This window comes from Chiloscyllium plagiosum, chromosome 16, assembly GCF_004010195.1.
Source record: "Chiloscyllium plagiosum isolate BGI_BamShark_2017 chromosome 16, ASM401019v2, whole genome shotgun sequence".
In the NCBI taxonomy this organism is placed as follows: domain Eukaryota; kingdom Metazoa; phylum Chordata; class Chondrichthyes; order Orectolobiformes; family Hemiscylliidae; genus Chiloscyllium; species Chiloscyllium plagiosum.
The window spans coordinates 41,377,924-41,398,581 of record NC_057725.1 but is presented as its reverse complement, the minus strand read 5'-3'; the positions used below and the strand labels follow the sequence as shown (position 1 = coordinate 41,398,581).

General features: G+C 39.8%; 1 protein-coding gene across 1 annotated transcript in view; it reads left to right on the top strand.

Annotated features, from left to right (window-relative positions):
* The window catches only part of lrp5 (low density lipoprotein receptor-related protein 5), a 180,143-nt gene that overhangs the window by 79,348 nt on the left and 80,137 nt on the right, over positions 1 to 20,658 (top strand). The window contains exons 5-6 of the mRNA XM_043705916.1: positions 3,926 to 4,322; positions 4,625 to 4,796. Coding sequence (XP_043561851.1) covers positions 3,926 to 4,322; positions 4,625 to 4,796 — 569 coding nt within the window. The remainder of the gene's footprint in view (positions 1 to 3,925; positions 4,323 to 4,624; positions 4,797 to 20,658) is intronic.

The window sequence follows — 20,658 nt, the reverse complement described above, 5'->3', positions numbered from 1 at the left end:
TCTCTCTGCAAGCCCTGAGTTATTTCTCAGTTCTCCACAACTCACTTAATTAAAGATGTACCATGTCTCTATGTGCTGCTGTTGTATTATCTTGCTCACAAAAGGGACCTTCCAGGTGTCCCTCCATATTAAGAAGGCCATTATTAAAGCCCAGCCCAGTGCACTAGGTCAAACAGTGTCAGCTAGGAATTATCCTTTACAATAGATGTCCTGGGAGCAAAACAAATGTGAACAGCTTCAAAATGCATGCAGATGGCATAAGTGATACTTCATCATAAATATGTTGGCATTTTTAATCGTTACCTGTCTGACTGTCCTTGTAGCTTCCATTACAAGAATAGCTATCTGGCCATTTCCCCCATCATCCATCGCAACATAACATCTTGTCATTGTTCAAAGTGGGAGTATCACATGTTGTGAAGCCCTCACAGTTGTTAATGATAACTTTCATTGAACAGCAGGAAAAGTGAAGAAAGAGCAGACAAAATAAAGCTGCATTCGCTTCTGGGACTAAACTAGAGCTCCTTGTCTTTTGAGCAACAACTGATTTACAGTTAATGAATGTTCCATTCACCTAACTCAGATGTATTGCAACTAAAACACAAATTTCTGAAGAATCTCAGCAGGTCTGACAGCATCTGTGGGAAGAAAGCAGAGTGAACAATTCATGTCTGGTGACTCTTCATCAGAACAGTTGAAACTGTCAACCAAGTCCTGTCTCGCTTATTGTGCCCTTTGCTGTACTGCTCTATGATGATGATGGTGGTGGTAGAAGACTGAAGACTGCAACCGTTCTCCCAGCTTTGCAGAGTCCATCACATTTCCTCTTTGCCTGCTCCAGTTTTGTAGGGCACAGCATGCAAGAATTCTGTGGCACACTCTGTCTGCACTGTACTGCAAGAACATTTCCACCTCCCCCCACCCCCCCATCCCCCAAAATACCCTGAAACCAATTCAACCACCAGGACCTCATCTTCAAGAGGACTATTGTCTGCTCCACAGTAGCCCTGATAGAGAATGAGCTTTGACAGCATTGTATCTACTCTCGGTGCCAGTCTGGGGGTTGTGTAACAGAGCTATTTATACATGGTTGCTGAGGTTAGTCTTTGTCTCCAAGTGACCATCCTTGTAAGGCATTCACCCTTCAAATGAAGTGGTTCTCAAGAATCTAGGTATCATGACATTTCTCAGGCTACCTGGCATAGATATCCAAGATGTGATAGCCATGATCTCAAATGACTTACATATTGACCAAATGGAGCACTTTACTATTGATGAAGTCGTATTTGTTAGGTGCTTGTAATATGACGTGTGTAAAGTCTATAGCACCCTGCACCTGGGTGGAGCCAGCTGGATTAGCAAACTGTACGGTCCAGGCGACAGGACTGATTTCATCACAGAGGAAGTGCAATGTGGTACTGTGATCTTGCACATATTGCATCTTGACAATTTTGATACATTTTGAGTAGAGGCCTGACATCTCTCACCGCCTCAGTGGAACCTTGCTATTCATAAGCATTATTGTCGAATTAGGTGTAAGGATCAAATGTAGCAGTTCCAAAATTAGTGATACAAGACTCCTCCATTCTGAAGACCTCTTAGAGGTAGCACTGAGAATGGCAAGGGAACACAATGTACTCCAGGGGGCTTTAGTGTTCTGGACTTCAGGTGTGGCTTGACAGCACCACCACTGACCCAGATAACTGAGGCCTCAAGGAGACAACTGCTAGATTGAGTCTACAGCATATGGTGAGGAAACACCAAGAGCAAAAAACATACTTCTCATGAGTCTACCAGTTGCAGATGTACCTGTTCATGACCGTGCTGGGAAGAGTGACCACTTCACAGTGCTTGTGGAGCCGAAGTCCATCTTAACATTTCAGATGCCTCTATAGTGTTGCATGGCAGTACAGCTGTGCGACATGGGACAGTTATTAAACAGATTTATGAACTCAAGATGGACATCCATGAGGCATGTGAGCCATCAGCAGCAGCAGCAAAATTAGACTTAAATGTGATCTCATATAACTTCAAGGTCCCACAAATCCCCAATTGCACCGTCATCGTCAGACCAGGGGATCACCCATGGTTTAATAAGAGTACAGATGGACAAGTCAGTACCAGCACCAGACATACCTAAATATGAGATGTCCATTGTGTCATCAACATGGATTACTTGTGTGCCCAACTGTATAAGCAGCAAGTGTTACACAGAACTAACCAATTTGACAACCAAAGTATCATATCTGAGCAATGCACTCCTGGCACATCCAATCATGAATGTGGTGGATAGCTAAACAACTTACTGGAGATGGAGGCGCCTTAAATATCTTCGTAAATGATTGGAGGGCCAAGCACATCAGTGCAAAAGATAAGGCTGACACATTCACATAATCTCCAGCCAGAAGTACCAAATGGAAGATCCATCTTGTCCTCTACCTGAAGTCCACAGCATTACAGATGCCAGTTTTCAGCCAATTCAATTCACTCCACGTGATCTCAAGAAACAGCTGTAGGCACTGGATACTGCAGTCTTTGGGTCCTGACAATATGCCAGCAATAATGCTGAAGACACGTGTTCCAGAACTTACCACACTCCTAGCCAAGCTGTTTCAATACAGTTATTGCACTGGCATCTGCCTGGCAGTATGGAAAATTGCCCAGGTTTGTCCTGAACCTTCAAATAACAAACCCAACCTAGTCAATTACTACCGTATCACAATACTCTTGATCATTAATAAAGTGCTGGAAAGGGTTATGAACAGTGCTATCAAGCAGCACTTGCTGAGCAATAACTCAAAGTTCCATCACTGCCATTCAGTTCCTGACCTTATTAGCCTTCGTTCAAACATGAACAAAAGAGCTGAATTCTGGAGGTGAGGTGAGATGAGAGTGACTTCCCTTAACAGTAGCTGCCATGTGTACCATCTACAACATGCACTGCAGAAATTCCTCTAGTCTCCTTACACAGTACATTCCAAACCCATGACCACTGCCAGCAGTTACATTGGACCACCACCATCTGTAAGTCCCAATCCAAACCTGGTTTGGAAATATATCATTGTTTCTTCAGTGTTGCTGGGTCAAAATTCTGAATCTTCCTCTCTCTAATGGCATTGTGAGTGTACCACATGGACTTCAGAGTTTCAAGGAAACAGTTGACCACCACCTTCTCAGCAGCAGTTAGGGAAGGGCAATAAATGTTGGCCCAGCCAACACTCTCCACATTCCTGAATGAATTAAAAAAGACTGGATGGCAGGATTGCTCTGTAAGGAGAGATTGAGGAGCCCGTGCTCCAAAGGTTAGTAGGAGAGATGATGCAATTGAAGCGTCAAAAAATTCATACAGGACACCAGAGTAGATGCAGGAAAGATGTTTCACCTGGGTAGGGAAATGTTTAGAATTTTCCACTGCAGCAAGCTGTGTAAACTGTCTTTTAGTGTATTCAAAACAGTTGCATAGATTTCTAGATGTTAATGGCATTAAAAAAGAGGATACTTAGGAAAATGGCATTGAGTAAAAGTTGTGTCTTTATTTAGTTGAATAGCAAAACAGATTTCATATTTCATGGAAGCTGGGAGAGAAGAATATAAAGGGAAAAACTGGGATATGATGAATGGGAAAAGTAATTAAACAATAAAGTTAAAGGAAGCTGCAAGGTAAAAAGAGGTAATGCAACAAGTGAAGCTGCAAAAGATGTGTCAAGTGGAGTTGGAAATGGCCATGGCAGAATTAGCTATTAATATTTTCTGTTAATTGTAGAATGTACAGCTGCTGTTTCAAACATTTGGGGGCAGCGATCATGATCTGGGATTGAGTCTTGGAGGCTGTATATTGTCTATCAGGTCCTTTTAACCTGCTTACTTAGGTGATAAGTGTTTAAAGGCAATCCTGGAATTAATGTTTATTCTGCCCTTACATTAGGTGCTGAAGAGGTCTTGCTGCTTGCCAGAAGAACAGACTTACGACTCATCTCCTTAGACATGCCAGATTTCACAGATATTATTCTTCAGCTTGATGATATTCGACATACAATAGCAATAGACTACGATCCAGTGGAGGGATATATTTACTGGACGGATGATGAAGTTAGAGCTATTCGTCGTGCATTACTGGATGGCTCAGGGGCCCAGACATTGGTAACTACAGAAATTAACCACCCAGATGGAATAGCTGTTGATTGGATAGCAAGAAATCTTTATTGGACTGATACAGGAACTGACCGCATTGAAGTGACCAGACTTAATGGAACATCTAGAAAAATACTGATAGCAGAAGGTCTCGATGAACCTCGAGCTATTGTCCTTAATCCAGTGACTGGGTAGGTGTGCAAAGGTTTTTAGGGTAATCGCTATTTAAATATTATTTAAATATTACATCAGAATAAAAAAAATGATTTTTTGCATGCAGTGTTTTAAAGTATACAAGTGTAAAATTGTTTTGCTGTTTTTGAGTGCCAACTATTGCGAAGTTGATCCAATGACAAAAACGCACCATCGGAATGTCTGGATCATTATTGTAAAGAAAGCAGTAATTTGTGTTGCTTTTAGTCCACACTGTAATGTAATCTAATCTAATCTAGTTTACTTCACAAAATAATTAATTTTATCAATATTTTTGCAGCTACATGTACTGGACAGATTGGGGTGAAAACCCGAAGATGGAACGTGCAAACCTTGATGGCTCTGACCGAATAATTTTAGTAAATACCTCTCTGGGTTGGCCCAATGGCTTGGCATTGGACTATGCTGAAGGCAAACTTTACTGGGGTGATGCCAAAACAGACAAAATTGAAGTAAGTTTTGAAAGGAAACTTGAGCTGGTAATAAGATGCTATTGGAATAAAGTAACACAAGGCATTTGGTATACATTTGAAGCCCGAAATGAAGCAGTGGCGAGCTATATTGTATTTAAAGTCAGGAACTATTTTTCATTCGGCTGGCAAGGATATCCTGGTATTATTAAAAATGAGCTGCAGTGGTAGGGGCACCAGCTCCACAGGTGAGAATGGTACCAATACAGGAAGTGATGATGTCTTAATAAATAAGAAATCTCACGCTCTAAACGTAATTTAAACTGTTAATTAGTTTTTAATGTTGAGGACAATTATCGTACTTTTTTCTTGTATTGTTTTCATGGATTATATCATCTACACAATTCAATTTGACCTGCCATGGTGATAGTATCATTGCTGTTGCTGGCAGAATGTCAAGTGTGATATTGTCTTTTTCAGATATCATCTTCTTTCAGAATTGTTCATTCTAATTATTGGATACCTCTTCGGTACTTTAGTGCAAAAATATATTGCAAGTTAATTAGACTGTAAGGTCTAACAATATAATACTAGTGGAATGAAAAGTAATCATTTGTTTTACTTTGCACATTTACGCCTGTTTCAGAATATAATCTCACCATCCTTGACTGTTTTCTACCTCCCGTTCTTATCATTATATTCTTTATTGTATGAAGGATTTGTTTTAATTCCTTTATGAAAACTGTGTGAGCAGTTCTTAAGTTATTTGGTTTTGGAATTTGAGTGTTGCTGAGCAGCCATCATTTATTGTTCAAACCTAGTTGTTGTTGAGAAAGTGATAGTGAATCATGTTTTAATTTTTAATATTTTAATTCAACATAGTGCAGATACACCCTATGTGCTATTAAGGAGGAGGTTCCAGAATTTTAACCCAGTGATAGTAAAGGAATGATGAAATAATACCAAGTCAAGAAATTCTCTAACTTGGAGGGGAACTGATAACTGTTGGTGTTTCCACTGCTGTGCCTGCTCTCCTAGATAATGGAGATTGCGGTATTAGAAGATGCTTTAAACTGTTAATTAGTATTTAACACGTTGTTGAGGATAATTATTGTACCTTTTTCTTGTGTTGTTTTCATGGATTATATCATCTACACAATTCAATTTGACCTGCCATGGTGATAGTAACATTGCTGTTGCTGGCAGAATGTCAATTGTGATGTCAATTGAAGAGCCTTAGTGAGTTGTTGCATTGTATGTTATGGCTGACTGACTCTGTTGCCACTGTGCTTCCATCATTGATGGATTGGGTGCCATACCAATCAAATCAGCTACTTTGTCTTAAATGGGGCTGTGCTTCTTTAGTGTTAATGACTGCGCAAATCTTGTTTTGTGTCTTGTAGTAATTGATAGGTTTTGGGAGTAAGGAAATGAGTTACTCACCACAAACTTCCCAGCCTCTGAACATATCCTCCACACACAGTATTTCTGTGGCTTGTCACGGTGACTCCAAAATATTGATAGTGGGGGCATTCAGCAATATAAATGCTACTAGACTTCAAGAGGAAGTGGTTAGATTCTCTCTCATTGCACATTGGTACTGCTTGGTAAATCTGTAGCATAAGTTTTATTTGGTGATTACAAACCTCCATCCATAAGGTAGTAATATTTGTGCTATTAAATAAAATTAGAAGCATTAAAACATAATTGGGCCCAATAAACCCATTGTTTTTGCATTAGATTGATCCTGTTCAGCATACCATATAGCCGCCTTCCTTTATTTTCTCTCAAATCCATTTATGTATCTGCTTAGTGACCTTCCCGGCTAAGCTATTACACAGGTGGATAAATCGTGTTTCATTTACTCTTATTCCTAATTTTTCAATTGTCTATATGTTCCTGCCAATTGTAAGCACCTCATTTGACATTTTTCACTTCACCAATCTTTCCTGTCAGTTTTAGTGATTGATCTACCTTAAGTTGAGGGTCTTTCTACCAGTTAACACGATATACCATTGTTTTGTTTAACATATCTCTTGCTTAGAGTTCCATATTTCCAAGCTATTTTGTGTATATTCTCAAAATTAAACCTTTCATTTAATGGCCAATTTACCAAATTATTGGCTATGGAGTATGATGTATTTATTTCTTAAATGGACAGTATCAAAAATGAAGAAACTATTAAAGTTAAGCTTGTGGAAACTGGAGTTTAAGGTTAGATTTTACTACCCTAGTTTAGAGAAAACTGTTTCCAAATTCACATTATATTTGTCCTTTTGCTATTCTATAGATCTGAGGCGAGTGTTATGTGGAATTTATATATTGACATATTATCTGAGCATTATAGTTAAGATAAACTTGTACCTATTGCAGAGTCTCAGCATTTATTGCATTCTGTTTCTTCTGCCTTGTATGGAGCCATTAAGACAAAAAAAAGAAAAAAGAAAATAGTGACTGTTAAATCATTATCTTAAGTTTTATGCCTCAACTCGAAAATATCTTGACAGGAACGTTGAACTGTGCAAACATAGAAAAGAGCAGAAGGACTCAGTGATCAAACCCCAGCCCCCAATCCAGCAAACTCGCATGGTGCACAGCTGGCATAATTGGGCACCACACAATTTAAGAAAATATTTTTTATAGTTTTGTGGTACTTCTGTCCTATATAACTGAATCATGTGGCATGCTTAACCTCTTAAAATTCTACATGCATTTCATCCATGTAATTTAATTTGGGAGGGAGGGAGGAATGTTGACAGCTGTAGTGACTTGTATAGGTTTTCAGTCTTTGTGACTGCACTGGTGGCACTTCCTTCAAATGTTACTTGACAAATTGTTTCAATATTTATTTAATATATTAAAGCTGTTGGAAGAATTTGCTGTGAATTGAAGATTTACATGTAGGGTTATGTAGCAGGCAAGAGTATGTGTGAAATTTCATACAGCAAAACCAGCACTTACTTCTCTGCTGGCAGAAAGCTTTCCATCTGCGCTGTTCAGTTGCAGCACAAAGAAGCCAGTCACTTCATTAAAATCTTGCATTCTGAAGAAGCCATTTGGCACAGCTTGTCAAACCTTTCGTGACACCAGACTATATAGGGCTTTCCCTCAAGATTTGGCACCCTGTGGTAACATTGTTTGCAACTAAAAAAACTTCTGAATTGGCAGAGATTGAAAAAAATGTGATAAATGAAAGTATATTTAAATTTTGCATGCTTTAAGTAAATTGAATGATTTACAAGTTGAGCAAAATAGAGCTTCTGTGCAGTAGATATTTTTAAAGCAGATTTGCATTTGTTTTACACGGATTAAGGGACAGAAGCAGGGATAAAGAAAATGTTGTGTCCTGACTGACTCTGTATAACTAATTACTAGCAAAACATTTTTCCCTCTAATAAGTTTAATTGTTGCTTAATAATAATGCAAGGAGTAGACAAAAGAAAAAGTGTACAGCATCATGTAATGTCTTTATTTTGTTCTTATTTACTTGCATCATCTGCAACCTTTAAGAAAAGGAAACAAAAACTTCAGCTGTCTCTGAGATACCAAATGAGTTACCTTACATTGTAAAAAGCACAGTATTAGTCACTGCTGGAATGATTCCTGTGCAGACTACCTTGTTTAAAGTCCGTTCACCCAGAACATTTCATGGTGATCAGGTCAAAACCAACAAAGTCACAGGGAGTTTGTAGAAAACAATTGTTTGATTAGCCACTGCAAATGAATTTATTCAGGAATTAACTAGAGTAGGTGAGTGTTATTCATCATTCTCTGGAATTGCATTTCCACATCAAAACAGATCAGGTCTTTGTTCACTGGAAATAAGTTACTCAGGTTTAATGAACAGTCAAGTCTGGTTAGATTCATAGCCTTCACCTAAGATAATTTACTTTGACCAAGAAGACAGGAGCAAGATTAGTAAGGGAGTAGCTAATCAACCAGAGTTCTACCTGCATTTGAAGATTATCCACTGCTGGGCATACATAAATTTCAAATGACGGCAGAGTTGAATCTAGTGGTGTTCTTCTGTAATGGGCGTTATACCAAGACTTAGTTATAGAGTCATAGAGATGTACAGCACGGAAACACACCCTTCGGTCCAACTCGTCCATGCCAACCCAATCTAGTCCCACCTGCCAGCACCTGGCCCATACCCGTCCAAACCCTTCCTACTCATAAGCCCTGAAGAAGGGCTTATGCCCGAAATGTCGATTCTCCTGTTCCTTGGATGCTGCCTGACCTCCTGCGCTTTTCCAGCAACACATTTTCAGCTCTGATCTCCAGCATCTGCAGTCCTCACTTTCTCCTTCCTACTCATATATCCATCCAGATGCCTTTTAAGTGTTGCCTAGGACTTGTTTGTCATTTTGAGAGGGGAGGAGAAAGTGAGGACTGCAGATGCTGGAGATCAGAGCTGAAAATGTGTTGCTGGAAAAGCGCAGCAGGTCAGGCAGCATCCAAGGAGCAGGAGAATCGATGTTTCGGGCATGAGCCCTTCTTCAGGAATTTTGAGAGGGAAGCAGAGAGATCTTGTAGAATCTACTTTAGAATCAATACGTTCAAGAAAAGTGGAATAAAGTGAGAAAACTGATAGAAAAGCTACAAGACACAAGTTAGGAATCTGATGGAATACTCTCATTTGCCTGGATTGTGCAACTGTAGTAACACTGAAGAAACTCTACGTCACCTGAGATAAAGCAGCTGAGTTAGGTCAACATTGGTCTGCTCTCTATTGGGGAGATGAAACACAGACAGCACTGGCAGCATGGTGGCGCAGTGGTTAGCACTGCTGCCTCACAGCGCCAGAGACCTGGGTTCAATTGCTGCCTCAGGCGACTCTGTGCAGAGTTTGCACATTCTCCCCATGTCTGCGTGGGTTTCCTCCGGGTGCTCCGGTTTCCTCCCACAATCCAAAAATGTGCAGGTTAGGTGAATTGGCCATGCTAAATTGCCTGTAGTGTTAGGTGAAGGGGTAAATGTAGGGGAATGGGTCTGGGTGGGTTACGCTTTGGCGGGTCGGTGTGGACTTGTTGGGCCGAAGGGCCTGTTTCCACACTGTAAGTAATCTAATCTAATCTAATGTCAGATCATGTTTGCTTTGAAAAATACCTACCTTCCATTCATAATGATGACCCGGAGCTTCCAGTTGTCTACTACTTCAACAAACCACCTCACTCCCACACCAATATATTCTGTCCTGATTCTGTCATTCCATGTTTTATACCAACCACACAGCCAGTCCTATCATTGACGTAGGTTGCTTATAGCACAACCTACCCATTCTCTCCTACTCTCAGTTCTCATTATCACTTCTGTCCTGGCCTACTGTCAATGATCTCCTCAATTGTCCACACTTTTCATAGCTCTCTTTTGCTCTTTCCCCACTTATGTGCCCGACCCCCCCCCCCCCACCCCACCCCCAAACCTTTTCCTACCTGTAATCTGTTTTGATGAATAGTCACTGGACTTGAAACATTAACTCTGCTTTCTTACCACAGAAGCTGCCAGACCTTCTGAGCTTCGCCAGCAGTTTGTTTTTGTTTCAGATTTCCAGCATCCACAGTTGTTTGTTTTAAATTACTTGGATTAACATCCCATTCACATGCTTAACTGTTCACTCCCTCCACTACCAATACCACAGCAGCAGCAGCAGAGTATACTATCTACAAGCTCAGAAGCAGCTCACCAAGGCTGTTCTCGTAGCGCCTTCCAAACTCTCAACCGCTACCATCTAAAAGGACAAGTGTGGCAGATATGTGGGAACACCACCACCTGAAAGCTCCTCACACATCATCTTGGAGTTATTTCACTGGGTCAAAATCCTGGAACTCCCTTCCTCAACATTGTAGGTCTAGCTATGCCAGGTGTACTGCAGCAGTTGAAGAAGGCAGCTCACCACCAGGTTCTTAGGAGCAATTAACAATAGCAATAATTGTTGATTTTTCTAGTGACCCATCACATCCCATAAATTTTAAAAATGGGTAAATAAATCTCATATCAAACTCCGAGCTGAGTTCTATATAGTCATGTTTCCAACATGATCTTGTGATTTATTAATGGTTATTTATTAATGATTAACTTAATAGAATCTCATGAATAGATGGGATTTTGCAGTCTCCTTTTGCTGTTCCAGCAATGTCTTTGGAAGTTCATTGGGGGAAGTTGTAACCTCCAAAAACAGGAAAGGTTGTGTCAGATGGATGTTTAAAAAATCTCAAATCTAAACTCAAGCCTGCCCACTTGCACTTTGAACAGGAATGTTGAGGTTGACCTTGAATCCTAGGAAAAGCTAACCCAGGGTTGTTGCAGCTGGCACAGCCATATAAAAAGTGGTGTTACCTCCCTCAAGAGCAAGTGTAAATCAATGACACAGAGGAAAGATATGATGGGGAAATCCCAAGACAGACAATCTTCCAAAACTCATTCATACGAGACATCCTGACTTGTTTGCAATAGAACCTTCTGAGTGCAGATCAACATTAATCACCTGCACGTCTACAAGAACCTTATCAAACACCCCTGATGATGAACATGGCCATCTTCAAAGAACAAACAAGAACATAAGGAGATGACCAAACTGCACCCAAGTGGTGCATTGTTCATTTAAATATTTTAACATGGATAAGTTACTTAGATTTTACCTTCCGTTTTAAATTTTGGTTACCATTTCAGTGTGACTCTTTAATCTCCCCCTCCTCCTCTTCACCTTCTGGCTATTACTGGGTTCCCTAGCACCTCGGCAAGAATAAAATGTTCAAATAAGCCAAATTCACATTATTAAGTGATTTGTACAGGAGTCCCATTATTTGTTTCTTAGTTTTAAAGTCTGATGAACAGTTTGACATACAATGGATTCCTGTTCTTAGACACACTCATCACCTTGTATTAGAGTCATAGAGATGTACAGCATGGAAGCAGACCCTTCAGGCAACCCATTCTGTGATAATGCAGTACTGACTGCTACCTGAGGAGAGTGATGTTTGCTTGTCTGAGTTATAATACATGGATACTGAAATAATGATAGGAAAAGTACAGAAGTTAAACATAAGTATTAAGGAGTATGTTTCAGCTTTAAATGAATATATGAACTGCTATCATTTTCTGCTGGTCTAAAATTGATTTCAAGCAGCAAGGATAATTAGTTATTTAACTTGGTCAACCTTTCACTTCCAACAATTTTATCAGCATTAATCTCTTTCTCATGAAAGTTGTGAAGCAGTCTGTCATTGTCCATCTTCTAGATCTTTCTGTCACAATGGCCTTCTTTCTTAGACAGGAGTCGTGAGAAGGAAGTCTGTTTCAAAAGCCAAGTGAATATTGGGGTGACATCAATCAGGGGTTCAACAACCATTGAATTCTCTATGGAAAAATGCTATCTCTTTTGTCAGTCTTCAAGTGATTTGTTTTTATAGCAATGACTTCTCTCTTCACTTTCCATTTCTCAAGAACTTTATATTTAGATGTGCAAAAAGAAAACATAAACATTCCGTATAATGAACTGTACAAGACTGAAAAGAGGAATCCTGTTTGTGAAAAGGCTATGCTGAATTAGCTATCCAGTTATTCATCGATCATCTTGTAATGAGGATAATGGGTCAGAAAAAATAGTGTTTATTGTGACAGAATTCTTTTTACATGAATGATCATATATATATATATATACTGCACAGAAAGGTGACTTTTTAATTTACATTCTTATTTGAAATGTTATTGTCGTAGTAGCACCACTCTTGCTATTAATGGTGGGGTAGTGGAGGGGCAGTTTGGAAACCTTGACCATAAGCTGTTTTGCTTTGACTTTACAATTCTGGATGAGCTGCCATTCTATATGATTATAAATAGAGGAATAAGAAGTGCTTCCCTGTATGAAGGTCTCTGCAGTTGATTTACCTCTGTGTCAGTTACTTGTTTGCGTACGTTCTGGACAGGAACATTCTGTTGACTTTGTGGACGGAAAGGCAAAAACAAACATTTTGAAGCATTTTTTTCAGAATCATAAGGAAATGCGGCACTCCAATGATTAAATTGCTACACAACATTATCAAAAGGAAAATGGTTTTATTAAAGCATATGTGCTTATGGATTTGAACAGACATCTGACTTTTAACATCCTGTATTTAAGAGCTTTAAATAATAATCTTCAATGGCTGTTTGTACTGAAGAGAGCCATTAATAAATCAACTAAGTCAAACATTCGTCATTAAAACTACTGCAAGTACCATGTTACGGTGTTGCAATATTGAAGAAGTTTATTTTAAACATTTTAAAGTGCTGACAAATCTGCTTGTATTTTTTCCCCACCCCCACCCAATCCTTTCTTCACAAAATAGCACTTTCCGTTTAATTGTCTTTTCTGAGGGTGACATTAGTAATGCACTTTTTTCTCTTTTTGGGCTTTTGTTGAATCTAAATGACATTAGTACTCAATCATGGTTGCAGAATAAGGCTCGTCTTTCAGGGTTTTTGATTGACTGGCGTGGTTCTGTGGGAAAGGAAGCTGTCCTTTACTTGATGGGAGGTGACCCTCACCTTCTACTCTAACAATGAAGACATAATGGGGACCTGATTGGGATGTATGAGAATCCCCACAGTCTGCACACACTCCTTTTAGCAGAAGTGTCTCACACTCGAACTTCCATTTGACAATCTTTCTTTCACCATTCCTTTCATAAATGCACTGCAGAGCCACTGAAATGCACTGATTTTATTCAAAATCTAATATATTGTTAAAACTTTAGACAAGTAAAGGCAATTAAGGTTAATATTTTTCTTACCAATTTTTTTTCCAGTAAATTACCCAAATAAACATTGTGGTTGAAAATGCTGGAGAATGTAATTAATGACAGTACACGCATATGTGTTTTTGCGATGAGTCTTTATAGTGTTCAGTGTCAAAGATAAAATAAACATCAGGGTTGTTGATTGAAAGGACTTGAATATGCCTTGTGGCATTTGGTATGTGCCTATTCACTGCCCGAATGACTATAAATGGAAGACTTTGAGTCATGTAGCTCTCCTCTCAGGCTCCCTGTGTAGATATCCTTGTGCTTCTGAAAGCTGAATTCTGAAAAGAACCTTGTTCCTTCTGGTGAACTAAATTATTCCTGGAACAACTTTTCTTCTTTCAATCTTGAGAAAGGACTGTGGCCATAAATTTCTGACCAAGCTCTGCACCACCTTTATTTCTAAGGTTGTCGGATGATTCTTGTGCCAATAGTCACATGACGAAATAACCAGAGATGCATTTCTGTGTAACTTAATATACAAAAAGATATGTACGGGGCAGCACCAGCAATCTCCAAGCTTTTCATTGAAACTTTGTTTCTAGTCTGCTTCCAAAGGTAGTATATTTTATCTTTCCTACCATATTTTGGAAATTAGGCTAAATTTTTGGCACTTGATTTTTTTTTAAGTGTTTTAAAAATAACTATGTGTATTAATTGCTTTTTGTCATGGTTTTTTTTTAATCCTCAGATACTTTCGACTACTATCAATGCAAATTTTAAAGATTTTTAAATGGAAATGGCTTTTGAGATCAATGTTCTTTAAACCCTACAGTAGAGTGTGTCACAATCTAAACAGATCTTAAAAGGAAAGATAAAGTTTACTAGGTGTGAGTAATACTTTAATACTTTAAAATCCACCCACTTTCCTGTTTAATGTGAGAGGTTCCTATTTGTACATCATGTTGAATCTCATGAAATTATAAATAACATATAATAATTGTCACCACTGCTGACTTCAAATGAATGCTGTACATAGAAAACTTGCTGAAAAAGTTGTGATTATTATGCATATTTTAAATAGTGATCTGGAAAGGAAAGCGGATTCTGAGCATAATATGTTGGTCATGGTAGTAATGTTCTCATAATTTCTAAATTATATTTGTTGCCAGCACTGAGCCAGTTTCTGTACCATGGCTGATGTTGCATCATCAATGATCTAGCTCCTCCCATGTGTAGTTTCATTATTCTGAATATATTTTGAACAGCATTAACTCTTTAAAAAATAACAAAGAATTGAGTGAAAACTTCAAACCTAATCAAGGTTTAGATATATCAGGTTACAAATCTCACAACACCAGGTTATAGTCTAACAGGTTTAATTGGATGCACTAGCATTCAGAGCACCGCTCCTTCATCAGGTGATTGTGGAGTACACAATTGTAAGACACAGAATTTATAGCAAAAGTTTACAGTGTGAAGTAACTGAAATTACACTGTTTGTTAAGTCTCTCATCTGTTAGAATGATTCGTTTGGCCGAACTGGTCTTCACCCTTAACAATTTCTCCTTTAAATCCTCCCACTTCCTCCAGACCAAAGGGGTAGCCATGGGCACACGTATGGGCCCCAGCTATGCCTGTCTCTTTGTTGGCTACGTAGAGCAGTTTATCTTCCGTAATTACACCGGCACCACTCCCCACCTCTTCCTCCGCTACATTGATGACTGCATTGGACACAGCATGGAAACAGATCCTTCGGTCCAACCAGTCCATGTTGACTATAATCCCAAACTAAACTAGTCCCACCTACATGTACTTGGCCCAATATCCCTCTGAACATTTCTTATTCATGTACTATTCCAAATGTCATTTCAATGTTGTGACTGTAAGCGCATCTACCACTTCCTCTGGAAATTCATTCCACACGTGGAGCACTCTGTGTAAAAATGTTGCCCCTTATTTTGTTTTTAAATCTCTCTGTTCTCACCTTAAAAATATGTCCACTAGTCTTGAAATCCCTCATTCCAGGGAAATGACTCCTGGCATTCACCTTCTCTGTATCCAGCAAGATTTTATAAATCTCAAAGAAGACCTGAAATGTTAGCTTGCTCAGGACGGATTCCAGCATCTGTCACAATGCGCTCCTAAATGGTGGCTACCTCTTTCCAGATCCTTTGAGTCTCAACGTTACTCAACAATCCACTGTGCGGTACAGTCAATAAAGTTCCACATTGCATCTCTTTCAGCACACACGGACAGCACGTGGCTCAGTGGTTACACTGCTGCCTCACAGCACCAGGGACAAGGATTTGACTCCAGCTTCAGGTCTGTCTGTGTGGAGTTTGCACATTGTCCCCCCTCCCCCCCGCGTAGCTGTGTGGGTTTCATTTAGATGCTCCGGTTTCCTCCCACAGTCCAAAGATGTACAGGTTAGGGTGAATTGGCCATGCTAAATTGCCCCATAGAGTTCAGGGATGTGTGGATTAGGTATATTAGTCGGAGGTAAATGGAGAGTTGTTGGGCCAAATGGCCTCATTCCGCACTGTAGGGATTCGATGTGGCAACCCCCCAGCTGTTTGCATTTCCTGTGGGGAAGTGGGGACGGGCCGAAAGTTCAGTGTGTGTGAAGTGAAAATTAAACGTAGTGCTTTGCTTGAGCTCAAGCTGAGTGACTTGGTGGCAGGACTGGAAAAAGAAGGTACGGTGTCTGTGGTTAGTGATGCTGCCTCACGGTACCAGAGAGCCAGATACAATTCCAGCCTCGGGGCCGTTGTCTGTGTGGTTATTGCACATTCTCCGTCTGGTGTTTGCGGCGGATTTCTTCCAGTGTACCTGTTTCTTCCCACTATCCAAAGATGTGCAGGTTTGGGTGAATTAGCCATGTTAAATTGTCCATAGTGTCCAGGATGTGTAGGTTAGATGCATTAATCAGGTGTAAATGTAGAGCAATCAGAGTAGGGTAATGGTGCTTTCAATTTCATGGAATGAGAAAAGAAAAGAATGTTCCGCATAAAGTAGAATTGCTTGTTCTGAATTTCTACCCTGACTGACAGTGATGACTTTCGTAATCTGTTTTTTTCCAGTGCATTTGAAGATTTGAAGACTGAAGTTTCAAATTCAGTAGTTGAAGGGCTTATGCCCGAAACAGCAACTCTCCTGCTCTCTGGATGCTGCCTGACCTGCTGTGTATTTCCAGCACCACACATTTTGACTGACTCTCCAGCATCTGCAGTCCTCATTTTCATGTCAATGACAGACAGTCAATCAATCCATTGGGACTGTAAGGATTTTACACTATGATTCTGTGAGAAGGAGCAAAGCTCTTTGTTTTGTGTTTCTGTTTCAGTACGCTTTCAGCATCAGTGGAGCTGGATGAGAGACGCTACTGTGGCAGCGCATTGAATGTGCAGCCTGTAACAATTTTGCAGCCTGGAAAGAGGAATTCACGGCGGGGAGGGTTTGTACATGCGTTTGTGTGCAGCTGAAGCTTTGGCCATGGAGAAACCAGAGGAATCTCACCCCAAGGAGAAACCGTGGAAGTGTGGTGACTGCGGGAAAGGCTTCAGTGTCCCATCTGCCCTGGAAATTCATCAGCGCAGTCACACCAGGGAGAGGCCGTTCTCCTGCCCAGAGTGTGGGAAGGGATTTATCCGCTCTTCCCACCTGTGTGTGTGTGTCTGGGTTGGGGGTTTGTGAGTGTCTGAGAGAGTGTGTATATATTTGTGCGTGAGTGTAAAGTGTCTAAGTCTGTGAGAGGATACATGTGGGAGTGTGTGTGTCTGTAGGAGTGTGTGTGTGTATCTGTCTGGGCAGGGGGTTGTGAGTGTCTGTGTGAGAGAGAGAGAGAGAGAGAGAGAGCGTATGTGTGTGTGTGTAAAGTGTTTGAGCAAAGTACAATGTCACACACTCCTACAGACACACTCCCACACTCTCACATGCACCCTCTCACAGACTTAGACCACTTTACACTCACACACACACAATCTGTGAGAGGGTGCATGTGAGAGTGTGGGAGTGTGTGTCTGTAGGAGTGTATGACATTGTACTTTGCTCAGCACTTTACACTTGCATACACTTGCATACACTCTCTCTCTCTCTCTCTCATGTGTGTATGTAAGTGTAAAGTGTTGAGCAAAGTACAATGTCACACACTCCTACAGACACACACTCCTACATGCACCCTCTCACAGATTGTGTGTGTGTGTGAGTGTAAAGTGGTCTAAGTCTGTGAGAGGGTGCATGTGAGAGTGTGGGAGTGTGTGTCTGTAGGAGTGTGTGACATTGTACTTTGCTCAAACACTACACTTACACACACACATACGCTCTCTCTCTCTCACAGACACTCACAACCCCCTGTCCAGACACACACACACACACACACTCCTACAGACCCACACTCCTACAGACCCACACTCCTACAGACACACACTCCTACAGACACACACACTCCCAAATGTATCCTCTCACAGACTTAGACACTTTACACTCACGCACAAATATATACACACTCTCTCAGACACTCACAAACCCCCAACCCAGACACACACACATACACATATACGTTTGTGGGGTGAATTTGTACTTAGAGTTACATGGATTCATGCAGTTTTTGAGCAAAGTATCTGTTAACTCACTTTTTAGATTAGAATCAGTCTAAACATTATGGCACAGACAGGGAACACAGGGGGCTAACAGTCTCAACACCTTAACATCTTATCTGAGCTGACACCAATTGTTACAGTTAACCTGAGAATGTAACTTTTTTAAAAAGGTTTTGCGATTTACATATGAAAGAAGAGAAACTATCATGGTTAGTCTAATAGATGAGAGACTTAACAAACCGTCAAGATATTTTTCAATGTATAATTTCAGTGACATCACACTGTAAACTTTTGCTATAAATTCTGTGTCTTACAATTGTGTACTCTCAACCACCTGATGAAGGAGCGGTGCTCCGAAAACTAGTGCTTCCAATTAAACCTGTTGGACTATAACCTGGTGTTGCATGATTTTTAACTTTGTACACCCCAGTCCAACACTGACATCTCCAAATCATAGATATATCAAGTACATACTTGGCTTTTCCATATAATTTCTCGAGTTCTGTTGTAGAATTTCCCTACCTACAACTGTTTATCCTTTTACTTAAAATATCTCAAGATGTCTGTCAATAATTGAAGTACAGATTGTTTTTGTGTGAGGTTTTATTGCCTATTTAATTGAATAAAATTTATTTTGTCAGTGATAAATTAAAGTCTGTATCTGAAATCCATTTACAATACGTTTACATGACAACACCGGAAAACAAAATTTCTTGTACAGAAAAAATTATTTACTCAAAGTTATCAGCCTAAAGCTGTGAAAGAAATTGTAGCAGTGATCTTAATTTTATCTGTGTAATGAACAAGCTGTGTGGATAGTTGATTTATCAGATAAATAAGAATCTTTTTTGTTGTGGCAAAATCAAGCTTACTTTCACAATGGCTATCATGCAGATGACAGGGCAATTTAGCATGGCCAATCCACTTAACCTGCATATCTTTGGAAATGGGGAGAAAATCCAAGTCAACACAGTGCAGACTTCTCACAGACAGTCACCCAAAGCTAGAGTCGAACATGGGTCTCTGGTGCTGTGAGGCAACAGTGCTAACCACTATTTCACCCCTTGTAAATCATGTTTGTATAACTTCTGGTTTGTACAATATGATTTATACATCATCTTATAATATGGAGGTTTACTGGTGACGAGCAACAAATTAGATCATGACACTAAGTAAAAAATGTAGTAAATTGGAGCGCAAGTGTAATATGTGGCTGGGTGTCTGTTTATTTGCACAATCCTCAACAAAATGAGATTAAATTGAAATTGCCACTCCCCTCCAACAGAACAGGAATGGTCAGAAGAAATAAATTTGTAAAAATATGAAATGTGACCCCAGACCACTGACAGTGTGCATATTTATTGCTCATCTGCAGCAGATTTGAAGTCAGCCCTGAACAGTGATTGTAATATTTAAGTGAGACCTCAGTTCCTTCCGTTTTGGAAGCTATTTGTATTTAGCAGCTGGGAAACCTGAAGCTGAAGGAAGGCAATAGCTGCCTGAGACAACTGGAGTGTTCTGTCAGTATTAGAAATAAATGCCCCTTTAAGGGCCAACTAAAACGGCTCCAGAGTTGTCTGGAAGCAGGTAATGCTCATAGGACCGGGGGAAGTAATCTCATAAAAAGGGACCGTATGTTTAAGGCAGAATTCCTTCTCTGAGAGTAGAGAATCTGTGGAATTCTTTACCACAGAGGACTGTTGAGGCTGGGTTGTTAACTATATTCAAGGCTGAGATATATCCTCAAACATTAAGGAAATCAGTGGTTATTGGGAAAAGTCGGGAATGTAAATTTAAGAATTATCAGATTACCCATAATTTGATTTGAATGGTGGAACAGATTCAATGGGCTGGGTGGCCTACTCCTGCTCTTATGTCTTATGGTTTTATGGTCTTATTTCTTGTTTATGAAATTTTAATGTGTCTTCAATTCAACTTTTGCTTTGATTTTAATCTTTAATTTCATAAATGCTTCATTGTAACATTCTTCATTATGTACATTGTCCATGTTCTCAGCATATTGCATGTTTTTGATATAATTTCATGAGATGTGGGCTTCACAGGTTAGGCTAGCACTCACTCTAATCTCTAATTGCCCTTGAATGATGTGCAGTTTCAGGAATTTTCTGTTTGTCCCCATGTATTTCCATAGTTTCTTCCTCTAATACTATTATAGATATTTCCGCATCTCATGACTATGGCCTGCTATGATACAGAGGAAAGTCCACTTGGGAAATGACTTATGCAGTGATCCACTTAGTTGGGATCAATTTGTGCTTTTGTTCAACAGTTTGGGTTGAAATGTTACAAAACAATCCCTGTTTACCTTTACTCAATTTGCCTTCTGTTGACATTTGAACTGGCTTTGTTGACTAAAGCTTATTGCTTATATTGAGTTGGAGCAACCAGTTCATGGATCAAGTGTGTGTTGTATATACACATAGACAAACTCACAAAGATGATGGAGTAATTCACCTTATGACTTTTTCGAGGTTTTCCAGTCTTAGAAAGAAATGTTTCCTAAGTCCATATTTCTTGTTTGAATCGCTCGCCAGTTTGGTTACTGTGTAGTCATGACCT